Here is a 13,931-nt window from a genome sequence, read left to right on the forward strand (position 1 = left end):
ATACATAGATTTGATTATCCTGACCAACTTCCTAATATGCAGCTTTATCTATCTTCATTTTAAAAAATATGCATTCTCATTTTTGTACCATAAGGGCAAATGCCAACACAATGGAAAAAGCAGATATCTTCCTTGTATTATTATGAAAATTGTTTTAGTTTTGTGTACTACTACTTCAGAGGTCCTTGGGGAATATCAATAATTCACAGTTCACACTTTGAAAACTGCTATAATGGACTTTAAGTGAGTGATTTGATTTAAATTGTGGGAAAGGTATTGGGGAAGACATCTCTGCAGAACTCATTTTTAAGCCATCCAGCCAAGAAAAGGGAATGATGACTTGTAAAAACTTTGCAGTAGGCAAAGTTACATGTCATCAAGGAACTATAGCATTAACAATCATAGGGGCTAAGAGTAATATAAGAAGGGTCAAGTTCATTCGAGACTTTAAGTCCCATTTTGAGGATTTTAAGTTTTTATCCTATAAGGGAAATGAAATGATCTCTGTTTCAAAAAGACCACTTTGGCTGTTTAAGGAATTTGAAAATGGAACATTAGCTGAGCATGTTGTCCCATACCTATAATCCCAGAGTCTCGGGAGGCCAAGGCAGGAGGATTGAAGGTGAAAGGCCAGACTGAGCAACCTAGTGAGACCTCGTCTCAAAATAAAAAATAAGAAGGGCTGTGGCTTAGTGGTAAAGTTTCTCTGAGCTTAATCCCCAGTACTGCAACATTTTAAAAAGAGGAACATTTAATGAATTTATTTTCCATATTGATAGTGCAGAATCTTTTCCTATTACTTAAACTCTAAGAACCCAGAATTTGGAATGTACTTAGGAAGAAACTGGATTTTAATTCATATTCATATTCATTTGCAGGAAAACCAGCAAAAAAGGAGAGAAAAAGGAATCTTTTTTGAGGCCATATGACATTTTATTCTTTAAAATATCTCAACTTCCTATGAAATACATTTAAAAAAATTACATATATTCTAATTGTTGTAATAAGTAGTTGAAAAAATATTCATGAGGTCAGACATTCAGCTTGTATCAGGCACACACACTTAACTTATCATAGAAACTCACTCCATATATAAATTCTCTGGAGCTGTCATATGTGAACTACATTTATTTCTGGGAGAATGCCTGTGATACCCCTCCCCCTATTATTTCATTTAAAAAGTTTCTTTTCCCTGGATAGTAACAGTCATGATTTGCTAATATGAAAAAGCTATTATTCCCTTAAAGACAAAGTGCATTTAATTAAAAAGAAGGAAAATGGTAATATTTCAAGTGCTTGTATTACTCATTTGTTTCTCTCCAGAATATTCCTGTGGCCTTAGTGTTTGTGTTTATGGATCTAGCAATTTAGCAAACAACAACAACAAAAAATAAATGCATGAACTTTAATGTATACTCTTTTTTTGGTACCAGGGATTGAACCCAGAGGTGCTAACCATTAAGCCAAATCTCCAGCTCTTTTTAAATTTTTTATTTTGAGACAGGGTCTTGCTAAGTTGTTTGGGATGTCGCTAAATTGCTGAGGCTGGCTTTGAACTTGTGATTGTCCTGTCTCTAGCTTCCCAGGCTGCTAGGATTACAGGTGTGCATCACCATACCTGGCTCATATACACTGTTGATTTTCTTTTGTTATCATTTAGCTAACCAAAGAGATCTGTTGTGAGATTACTACTGGCTTAATCTGCCTTTTTTGCTTCTTTTTCATGAAGTCTAATTTTATTTTTGCATATGTCACTTTTAAGGCTTTTATATTGATGGGACTTAAAACCTTTTTTTTTTCCTTGTTACCTCATTATATCAAGAGTAGAGCTTAAGTATGTTGATTTTCGGGTGAGTTTCTACCAAATTACAAAGAATCTGTTGGTAAAACAGTGGTTTATTCAGATTAGTAGGGTCTCTTTAGCCTTCATGTGAACTGGGTTTGACAGAAAGGTAAGCAAGGCAAGTAATCATTATCAGAGGAGCTGATAAGGTTCCAGCATACCTCTAGTGTGTATTTCTGGAGCAGTACTTATCTACTAGCCTTGAGGATCCTTTGTAATTATGAAATTTATCTATATGGCTTTAAGTTTAGATCAATACTTAATAAAAATATCATTTCATATTTTAACTCTATATCCTAGATTTTCTAGGAGTGTTCTGAATATAAATATTATATCTCTTTTGTCTTATCATAAAATTCATTCCTCAGTCAGAAAAATATGCCCCTTTTCATACTTGAGTCTTCTCTTTTCTCCCATTCCGGGTTTCCCTATGTTGCCCAGGCTGGAATGGAACTCCTGGGCTCAAGTGTTTCTCCCACTTTTCGGCTTCCCTGAGTAGCTGGGAATACAGTGGGTGTGCGCCTCTGAGCCTGGCCTTACCTTATTGATTTTTGGTTCATGTAATACTTGGCATTAATCAAGTGAACTAAACATTCCTGAGTTACCATTATATATGATCCACATTAGGTTTTAACTTTTTTTTAAGAGAGAGAGAGAGAGAGAGAGAGATAATTTTTTAATATTTATTTTCCAGTTTTCGGTGGACACAACATCTTTATTTTATTTGTGGTGCTGAGGATCGAACCCAGCGCTGCGCGCATGCCAGGCGAGCACACTACCGCTTGAGCCACCTCCCCAGCCCTAGGCTTTAATTTTAAAAAATTCATAACATTTGTGTGTTGTTAACATATGAGAATAGAATGGTATTTCTTGATTTTGTTCATTTAGGAATCTTGACTTTTTTCCCCTGAAGTGTTTATTGGTTTGATGATAGAGGTGATGACAAGAAGTAAGGATTACAATGCTAATAATAGACAGAAGGGAGAGACATAGTCTCTGATCACAAATGGCTTGAGCATGAAATCTTTATGTTTGCTATATGACCTCTTGAGGTTTGGGGACTCCAAACTGAGAATCACCTGCCCACAACTTTCTTATTTTCTCCTTCCCTTCCCAGGATATGAAATAACATATAGCAAACAATGGGTTAATATTCTTTAGCTTAGTAATTCAATTTTATCAAAATAAATACAGTGTTAAAACACAACATTCATGGTCATAAGACTAAGACACATTTCTTAGTCTTTTTTGTTAAGCAATGAGTAGTACTTAATTTTCTAGGTATGTAGGCTCTCATCTAATGCTTCCTTCTCATAGTTTTACTGTTTTGAGTCTAATTTGTTTTTTTGTCTGTGTGTAACGGGGGAAGATTGGTTTATATGAATCTTAGAGAACAGAAAAAATGGATAGTTTTGGACTTTAGACTGTAGGGCTGGTTTGGATGTTTGAGATAAAATGAGAGGAAGTTAATTTTATTCTTGGTGTCAGGTAAAGGGATTATAAAGATTTAAGCTACAGCTTAGCCCTTTGCTTTTCTTTAGGTAGGATTGTAGTGCAAATAACACCATAACTAAGTTTCTTTGTTTTTGAGAAGGACTTCTACTTAAATGAGAATAGAGAAAGCTTATTACATGGAATTCTCAACAAGATGCCTTTTTTTCTTTGCCAAGAAAGAAATGTAGAAATAGTTTTACCATAATGCCTCATTGTTAATGTTGTTTTTTATGGGTTAGAATTTTATATCATTTTAATTAAAATTTTGGTAGATCTTAGGAAGTGTTAGACTTTTGAGACTTTTGATAACTGAAATGTTTAAAATTCAGTTAATAAAATATAGCTATTGGAAATCTTCTAGCTGTTAAAATACCGAGATGATTTTATGCATAATAGGTTGTTTTACTGTAAAGATTGATACTTAGTTTTTCCGAGTATTGGACATGATCTTTTAAAAGCCTTCTAACATAAAAATAGGGACAAGGAATTGAAATTAATAACTGAGAATTATTAGTTTCCTAGAGCTCATGTAACTTAAACAACAGAAATTTATTAATTTTTTTAAACAATTCTGGAAGTTGGAAGTTCAATATCAAGCTGCTGGTAGGGTTGTTTTCTCTGAATCTTTTTTTCTCTTTGGCCTGTAGATGGCTGTGTCTTGGTGCCTCTTCAGATAGGACTCTAATGTTAGTCTCTCCTCTCAGTTATGTAGGGATAGCAGTCATATTGATTAGGCTCCTATCCTCATGCCCTCATTTTTAATTAGCTCTTTAAAGATCTTACTCCAAATCCAGTTGTAGTCAGTATTGGGAGTTGGGACTTCAACATGTGAATTACATAGTTTAGCTTTTTACATTAACAGTTGGCAATGAAAGTAGTCAAAAAGGGAAAAAAGTAATGATTTAGAATTACTTATTTTTTCCCCCTTAGGTAATAATGTATTAGGTAAGGTTTGTATAGAAGTACAATTGTTCTATGTTCTTTGTTGCATATCTGCTAGCCGGAGAATTTTCATCCTTGGGCCTTCTCATCATGTGCCCCTCTCTCGATGTGCACTTTCCAGTGTGGATATATATAGGACACCTCTATATGACCTTCGTATTGACCAAAAGAGTAAGTATAAAGAAATCTTATAGCTTCTAAATAACTAAAGATCTTTTAATGGAAATTTTAATTGAAAAACACAAGCATGAATATCATAATAGCTGAACTTTAAAAATAAAATTTGTTTTAACTAATCTGTATAAAACAAAAACACAGAAAAAAAACAAATCCCCAAAAGACAACTAGTGTTTTCCTGCTAAAAACAAAAATCTCTCAGATCCACTCATCTCAATACTGCAGTGGCTACATTTATATTCAGGGAAGTATCATGTGCTCATTGTACCTTGAGACAAGAAGTTAATGTACATTCAACTTAATAAAAGATTCTGGGCACATTGGTCTACATTTGTGTAGATCACTTTTCTCTCAAATAGATAATGGTGTTAATATATTTTATGTCTTCACTAATGATTTTAATGAGGCAGGGAGAGCCTATAGTTATGAAAATCTAAAAGGTGCTATAGAAATCTTAAATATATTTTGTTTTTAAATGTATTATTTTGGTTTAGTTTTTTCCCCATTGGGTTTCAGAATTCACATTTTTATTTAATTTATTATACAATAGATGTGTAAAGTAAAATCTTTTGACTTATTTACAAAGGCTTTTTGGGGTTGTGAGGATGAATGATTTAAAATATACAGAACTGTGTAGAGAATAGTACAAAAAATACTGATGTACTCATCTTCCACTTTACCCACAGTTATCCTTCTTTCTGAACTCAATTTACCTTCCCCAAGTAATCATCTTCATGAACTTGGGGTGTATCCTTCAGTTTGTTAAATTATATTATAAAATTTTTATGGATGCTGCTGTTGATTCAATAAATTTTGTAATAGTTCCTTCTGTAGAATGAAAGATTCCAGGCACAAAAGAGATGATTAGCTCATTTTCATTTTTTTAGGTTTCAGTTTTCATAATTTGAGGTTTTAAAATTTGATTAAATTGAATTTTTTTGCATTGTTCATTTTTTCCATAATCTGAGGTTTTTAGTATCATAAAGTGTTAGCAGTTTGTTGCTGGGATGCATCTTATTAATGAGGCTGAAGAGTTACTAACTTTGCTTCTTGAGATGGTTCTAGGAAACACACTTTACCTTTTCTTTTTTTGTGGAGCTGGGAATTGAACGCAGGACCTTATGCTTTACCAGCTGAGCTATATCCCCAGCCCCACACTTTACTTTTAAAAGTTTATTGGGGCACTTGGAAAAGTATGGTTTTGTGAATTCTACCAGTGAAGAAATGGATAAATTTTCATTAGATCTAATTTTGTAGAAAAGAGATCATACCACCATTTCTTTATTTCTTTGATAACCCATTTAAGGATCTAGTTAGAATATTCTTTTTTAAAAAAAATTTATTTATTTTTGGTTAGGCAGAATACCTTTATTTTGTTTATTTATTTTTATGTGGTGTTGAGGAACGAACCCAGGGCCTTGTGCATGCTAGGCAAGCGCTGAGCCACAACCCCAGCCCTAAAATATTATTAAATCATCAAAATTTTATCTTTTTCTTGTTCTATAGTATCCAGTTTTAAGCACAGTTCATGGGAATTACTAGGTCTGAATTACTAGGTCATTTTAAGTTAGCATGGTGCTGTGACGAATTTGTCTTTTGATCTCTGCCACAAGCTTAATTTTGAATTTTGAGAAAAACATCATTCCTAGTAGGAATTTTCTGATTGTAGAATGAGGGAAACCTGGAATGTAAACTAACAATACCATGTATTTTATTAAAAAAACAAAGCAAAACTCAAAAACTATATTGTTAACCTTAATTGTAAATAGATCAGTGATTTTTGTCTATTACAGTAGGAATTGTATTTAACTGTTCTTGCTAATATGTCCTGATTAAAATCAATGAATAGTCTAGATCCAGGTGATATTAGAAATGATGAACTGATGAAAGTTTTAAATTATTATTTTTTACATGACCATGACATATAAATATGATAAGTTTTTCGTGTATTATTATTTTAGCTAGCACATGAGCATTAGTTGTTCTCTCTCTTCTTTCTCTCTCCCGCCCTGCCTCTCAAACTAAAAATGGAGAGTACTATGTGGTGCTTTTGCCTCTTGCCAAAGCATGTAGCTTTGTGTGAGTGGTTGGAATCTCACAGGATACAGACATACATTAATATATTTGTTTTAATATATTTTGAAATCTAGTTTACGGAGAGCTATGGAAGACAGGAATGTTTGAACGCATGACTCTACAGACAGATGAAGATGAACACAGTATTGAAATGCATTTGCCTTATACAGCTAAAGCCATGGAAAGGTATATTGATTAATATAAGAAATCCTAGAGAAATCATAGGTGTTAATTTCTTTGGAATTATCTTAACTAGGGTATGATAATTATTAGAGTAAGGACATTAACATTTTGTTATTTGAGATGAAATAAAATTTGAGGTTGCATTTTCTTAATGTGGATTGACGTTGATTTTAAGTAGTTTGCCTATGAAGGCTAAACATATAAATTGATGTGGTTGTTTTTTCTTAGGTAGAAAGGTTAAAAAAAAAAACAAACCCTGTAAGTGTGGTTTGTTGTGTGTGTATCTTGGTTTGCCTGGTATTCTTTAGACATTTCTATATCTTAGAATAATAATTACATTCTTTTGTGGTACAGTACTATAATTAATCATTATATTTTAGATTTGGAAATAACTTTGGAAGGCATTTATTTCAGTATATGAATCTTTTATAATATACTTTACAGATCATTATTTTATTCCTACTAAAGATCTTCCTGTGATGTGGTACTAGTTAGACCATAAGCACAGTGATGATAGGGACAATATCTGTTTTCCTCTCCACTGTATACTACAGTGCCTACCACTTTGCCTAACAGACATAGTCATTAATTTATTTCGGTATAATGAAAAAAATGTTAAGAAATTTCTTTTTTCTTTTACTGTGGCATTTAAATTAGAAACGCTTCTCATTTATAGGTCATATTTATTACTTTCTTAACATGTATTTAATATTTCATATGTAGTTTGACTAGTTACAAATATAATGAGATTATTCCATCTTTGGATCTGTTCACTGTATTCTTCTTAGTAAAGTATATGGTTCATAGTAGATTGCCAGTACATATTGATTAGGTATATAGATTAATGAAATCTAAAATTACATTAACAGTTTTTATGCTGATGTGGCTTACTTACTATTGGCTAATGTGCTTATGATCAGCTAAAATTAAGGCTTTTTCATGCTATTAGGATGGATTGTTTTCTCCATCAGAATTTTGTATGGTATCTTTTTAATCCTAATCGTGTATAAGTTTTCACTTTTATTTAATTTGTTTCTTGTTGGTTTTAGTCTGTTATTATAGTCTTTTTGGGTTTTTATATTCAAAGTATTATTTACTTCTGTTAGTCTTTTCACAAATGATAATCTTGAGTAATTATGTTAAGGTGACGTTTCCAAAAACCAGTGTAATATTAAATTATAATTTTAAATTGTCTTATAATGTATTCTAACTTCTCAGAAATTGTGAAACCATATATATTTCTTCTTTCTTGGATTGTTGATATAATCACAGCTTCTCATTCTTCAAAAAAGACAGAAAAATTTCATTTGCTGAAATATTTCTATATTTTATCATGAAAAAAACCCACATTTTTCTCTAAATGAATTTCAGTAGTACAACCAATAAACTGACAGTACCCTAAAGGAGATTTTAACAAAATAGCATTTTTGTTATTATTTCAAAAACAAAATAGGAAATGAAATTTAGGAAAATAGAAACTTGAAACCAACATTCATATTTCTTCTTTATACTTTCCTCTCTTGTAAATAGTATGAAATAAACTAGTCCTGTGTTACATTAGAATCTCTAATGCTACCTTTATTTTTAAAAATCATTGTTATTTTCTTGTGGTACCCAGTATTGAACGCAGGAATGCTTTATCACTGAGCTATTATCTCCAACCCTTTTATTTTGAGATGGACTGGTTAAATTGCTGAGACTGACCTTGAACTTGCAATCCTCGTCCTCAGCCTTCCAAATCCCTGGGATTGCAGGTGTGGTCCCTATACCTGGCATTAATGCTCCTTTTAGATACTATCTAGTAAACATTTGTATTCACTACCTGTGTCAGTTATCTGTTACTGACTGACAAATTATTCCAAAATGTAGTGGCTTAAAATTATAGCTGTCTTATTGTTTATAATATTTGGGTCAGGAATTTGGGCAGGTTACACCATGCTCTGGTCTGCAAGATTTTGACCAAGGTGGCTTAGATGGGTAATAGGGTCCAAGATGGCCTCACTCATATGTCTGGGGCCATGGTGTTGACTTTCTGATAATATTCCTCATTTGTTCTCCAGGTGGCATCAGGGTAGTATATGAGTGAGGCTTTGGAGTTGCTTCTCTTAATTTGGAGACTGTGAACTAAGAAGACAAGTTACTCCTCTTTCCCTTCAACCCCATACCCCACCCCTACCATATACTCAGTATGCTATGATTTTAAGAGAGGCATAGTTGACCACAAATAGATAATTCTTATTGGAGGATGAAAGAATAGAAATCAGGAAGGATCATATACTAGTCTGCGGGACAAAATAATTCTGAACTCTAACCAGGGAACAAAGACTATCCCATGACTATATCTTGGTTCTATCTTCTGTTATTGGTTTAATAATTCATTATTTTTCTCATCTTTTGACTGGGGTTCTTTGGGCTATTGGTTTTATTCCGAGTCATTTTATTTTCCTTAAGAAATTGGCCTTGTTTGCACCTGAGAAGTGGTCTCAGTCTGGTTCATGTATGTACCAGTTTGAAAGTCTAGAGGTTTATTTCATTTAGAGCAGTGTTTCTTCTAGTTCTGATAAATACCCACAGTATATACCAGATTATAAATATACTCCATTAGACAAAGTTCTTATCCAGAATTCTTTATGAAACTGGACTCTCTCTACTTGGGATTCTAAGTTAGAATTCTATAAATTTGTTTTTCTCTCTTTTTGCAGTACTGGAGATTGAACCCAGGCTTGGTGCATGCTAGGCATATGCTCTACCACTGAATCCTCCTGCCTCAGCCTGTCTGGTAGCTGGGATTATAGGCTGGTGCCACTATGCTAAGATTCCTGAAAATATCTTTAGAAACCCTTTTGTTTTCCTGATAAGGTGTTTTACCACTGCCTTAAATCTTTCTGAGGGCTTAACAGAGAAGCTTAAAGATGCCTTCTTTTTGATGATCTTGCCATGTTTATTGGCAGTGCTCTAGATTTGATCTTTGAGCTCAAACTTCCTTCTTTGATGGTCTTTTGCTGACTAAGAGACTAGTGATGAGAAAGTTATTTTTTCAACCCTGTTATTCTTGGTTAGAAGTATTTTTCTTTAAGCCCCCCACCCCCACCAAAAAAAAAATAATGCTAGAGGCATCACAATACCTGACTGACTTCAAATTATACTACAGAATTACTATAGTAACAAAACTTGCATGGCATTGGCATAAAGCGACACACAGACCAGTGGTTCAGAGTAGAAGATACAGAGACAAATACACACAGATACAGTCATTTGAACCTTGACAAAAGTGCCAAAAAAGTATTTTGGAGAAAAAACACATGATGCTAGAAAAACTGGTTATTCGTATGTAGAAGAATGAGACTAAATCTTTATACTTTTTACCCTGTACAAAATCAACTTAAAATGGATCAAAGATCTAGGAATCAGACAGAAATTATACAACTCATAGAAGAAATATAGGGTCAACTCCCAACATTGGGAGTAGGCAATGACTTTCTCTTCAGAACCCCTAAAGCTCAGGAAATAATGTGAGGAGTTAACAAATGGGATGACATCAAATTAAAAAGCTTCTGCACATCAAAGAAAACAATTAGGAATATGAAGAGTGAACCTACAGAATGGGAGAAAAATCTTTGCTAGCTATAAACAAAGGCTTAATATCTATAATATATAAAAAACTCAAAAGAAACTTAACACCAAAAAAACATATAGCCCAATTAATATATGGGCAAGTGGACTAAACAGACATCTATCAAAAGAAGAAATACAATGGCCAACAAATATATGGAAAAATGTTAGCAATTAGGGAAATGCCAATCAAAACTACACTGAGATTTCATCTCATTCCAGTTACATGGCAGCCATCAAGAATATAAAGAATAATAAATGCTGGAGAGGATGTGTAGATAAAGAAACACTTTTACACTGTTAGTGAGATTGTAAATTAGTACAACCACTCTGGAAATCCATATGGAATTTCCTCAGAAGACTAGGAATGGAATCACTGCATGACTATATACCTCTGTATTTATCCTAAAGATTTAAAATCATCATACTAAAGTGATACATCCATACAGATGTCTGTAACAGCAAAATTTACAATAGTCAAACTAGCCTGTCAGTGGATGAATGGTTAAAGAAAATGTGGTATTAATACACAATGGAGTTTAATTGAGCTGTAAAAGAATGAAATTTGAAGGAAAATGGATGGAACTTGAGAATATTATGTTATGCAAAGTAAGCCAAACTCAGAAAGTTAGTAGTTGAATGATTTCTGTCATGTGAAAGCTGGAGAGAAAAAGGGAAAATGAAGGTTGGGGGGAATCTCATGAAAACTGAGGGGAGATCAGTAAAGTCTAGAGAAGGGACCAGGGGAAACTACTAGGGAATGATATTGGCTAAATTATATTGTTATATTGTGTGCATGTATGTGTGTAGATACATAACAATGAATCTCACCTTTATGTACAGCCATAATGCATCAATAAAAATATGGGGAAAAAACTATAAAATACCTTCCTAAAAAGAATAAATAAAATTTTAAAAGATGTATTTTTCTTGGGGTTGGGGTTGTGGCAGTGGTGGAGGGTGTGCTTTGCATGTGTGAGGTACTAATTCTATCCTCAGCAGCACATAAAAATAAATAAAGGTATTGTGTCCATCTACAACTAAAAAATTTTTTAAAAAATGTATTTATCTTAAATTCTGCTTATAAGTTAAACAGTTCATTTTTCAGCTTAATTTTCTCCTTGTACCTTCTAATGTTTGATTGTAATGTAACCACTATTTCCAGGATATTCCATGTGGAAATGTCCTTAGTTAGAACTACAGGTCCATTAGGTATATTTTTAATATTCTGATTTACTTCATGTGACAGTTTTGTTAATTGTTCTTCCATTATACAGTGGGGGTCCTGCTTCTTCCAGCCTCCTTGAGCAGCCTCATTGCTCTTTGCTTCCATTGTCTCCTTTTTTGTCCTTTCAGCTTCCATTTGCCTCTTGAGTCTCAAAAGCCAGTGTGATGTGTTGCAGGTTTCTGCTATAGCAGCATCACTGTTTCCAGATACCAGTATTTTGTTTGTTTTGTCCCAGGTATTGTTGGAGCAAAAGAAATCACCTCATCCTGCCAGTTTTTTTGCTCATGATTTTGTGGGTTAGAAATTTGGTCAGAGGTCAGTGGAGATAACTTGTCTTTTGCATATGTTGTGAGTTGAGGCAGATTGACGGAGGCAGAATGCTCCAAGATGCCCTTTCTTCCTGCCTGGCTGTGGTGCTGGTTGTCTCCTGAAGCACCTCGGTTCTCATCCATCTTCACTTGTCACTCATCTTCCAGGGCTTGTCTTTCATATGGCCTCCCCTCTCCAGTGGGATAGCCTTGGACTACTTTACATGGCAGTGACCCAAGTAGATAAAACTCCCTTATCAAATAAATATTCTAAAAGCCAAGTTCCCAGATGCTAGCCAAAGGCTAGTTTTATAGACAGGCCCTTCTAAAGATTATAGCATATGGCCTGGTATGTTAACACTCCTGTAAAACTCCCTTCTTTTCTCAATTCTAGGCTATCATATTGCCATTTCAACTCTTTGTATTTTTACCTCCCTTAAATGCCATTTTAATGCTTATTATAGGTTAGATTTGTACTGGATCTTAAGATTTTACTTTGCTTTCTGATTGTAAGCCTCATTGAAGGTCTTCAGATATTAGAAATGGTCAGAGAAAAGTTAAGATGTGCCTTGTGTAGTTAGATTTTAAGAGGATGGAATGGCTTAACTCCAGATATAGAAAAAAGCCTGAGAGTTTCTTTCTCACCAATTTAATAATAGTCACATGAGCAGTGCCATTTTCAAGTGTGTTTTTATTCTGTGACATTTATACTCATGGATATTTGTGTATTTCTGCATGTTTTGCAGTTAAATCTTATTTGGTGGCACTATTGAAGTTTTAGAACAAATGTATGTTGGTTCCCTTTCACTGTTACCTACACATCATTGAGAGAACATTTTTTTTTTTTTTCAGAATTATAGAACAAGAAAGAGTTCTGGAATAATAGGTAAAAATTGCTTGTTTGTGGTAAAGGAACAATTTAAGTTTCTGTGACCATGAAAAGAATGCATAAGATGTAGCAAAAGACATTTGAGAAGACGAGAATGTATTTTATTTTTATCAGAGTAAAGATGTTTTGTATTTACCTACATGTATTTTGTTCCCCCATTTTCTGTGAATGTTTTCTAACTAGAAGGGGAAGAGAATAAATCTCAGTGGTATTGGTGACAGAGAAAGAATAGTGAATAATTTTTGTAAATACGATTTTATTTAATTTAAAATATCAGTTTTAAGGTTTCAGTTATTTGTATGCTACTAATTAAAAATTACTACCAGTTAAATTATATTTTCTTATCACTTGAAATATTTATATTAGAATTCACATTTTACATTAGAATTTTTATGTTGTGATGAGCATTTTCATACTGAGTTGACAGTAAGAGTGGTTTTGCTTGTTTAAAAAAAGAATGTCCCACTGTTGGTTCTAGGATTTTAACTCTTTTTAGTCTGTTATATGTCTTACATATATAATTTTTTGGCAATAATGGTTTAAATCATAAGACAGAAAAAGAAGGGATAAAATGTTCCTTTTCATTACCAAAGTGCTCACAAGAGCCCTGTGTGGTAAGGATTAATTATTTGATTTTTACAGATGACAGATTGAGGCTGAGGGTAGTAATCTGCTGCAGGTGGCATAGCTTGTAGGAGGGAAAGGTAGATTCTCCTTTTCCTTTCTCCTCCCACCCCCATAGTTTTGTTGAGGTATAATTTACATAATACAAAATTCACCAGTGTAAAAATTTAATTCATTGATTTTTTTTTTGAAGTAAGTTTATTGAGTTGTTCAGCTGTTCTCCCAATCTAGTTTTGGAACACTAATCTAAAAACAAATCTCCTGTCCAATTGAAGTAATCCCTGCTCCCACTCTCAATTTCAACTAATGAATGGTCTGCTTTCTATTTCTAGATTTGTTTTTTTTTTATTGGTTGTTCAAAACATTACAAAGCTTATGACATATCATCTTTCATACATTTGACTCAATTGGGTTATGAACTCCCATTTTTACCCCAAATACAAATTGCAGAATCACATTGGTTATACATTCACATTTTTACAAAATGGCATATTAGTGACTGTTGTATTCTGCTACCTTTCCTATCCCCTACTATCCCCCCTCCCCTCCCCTCCC

At 33.4% G+C, this 13,931-nt stretch overlaps 1 protein-coding gene across 1 annotated transcript in view; it reads left to right on the forward strand.

The window, feature by feature from the left end:
- Nucleotides 1–13,931, forward strand: part of Memo1 (mediator of cell motility 1) — a 125,194-nt gene that overhangs the window by 71,331 nt on the left and 39,932 nt on the right. The window contains 2 exon segments of the mRNA XM_048804949.1: nt 4,338–4,450; nt 6,607–6,718. Of these exon segments, the coding sequence (XP_048660906.1) occupies nt 4,338–4,450; nt 6,607–6,718 (225 nt within the window).

Source organism: Marmota marmota, unplaced genomic scaffold, assembly GCF_001458135.2.
Source record: "Marmota marmota marmota unplaced genomic scaffold, marMar, whole genome shotgun sequence".
NCBI lineage: Eukaryota > Metazoa > Chordata > Mammalia > Rodentia > Sciuridae > Marmota > Marmota marmota.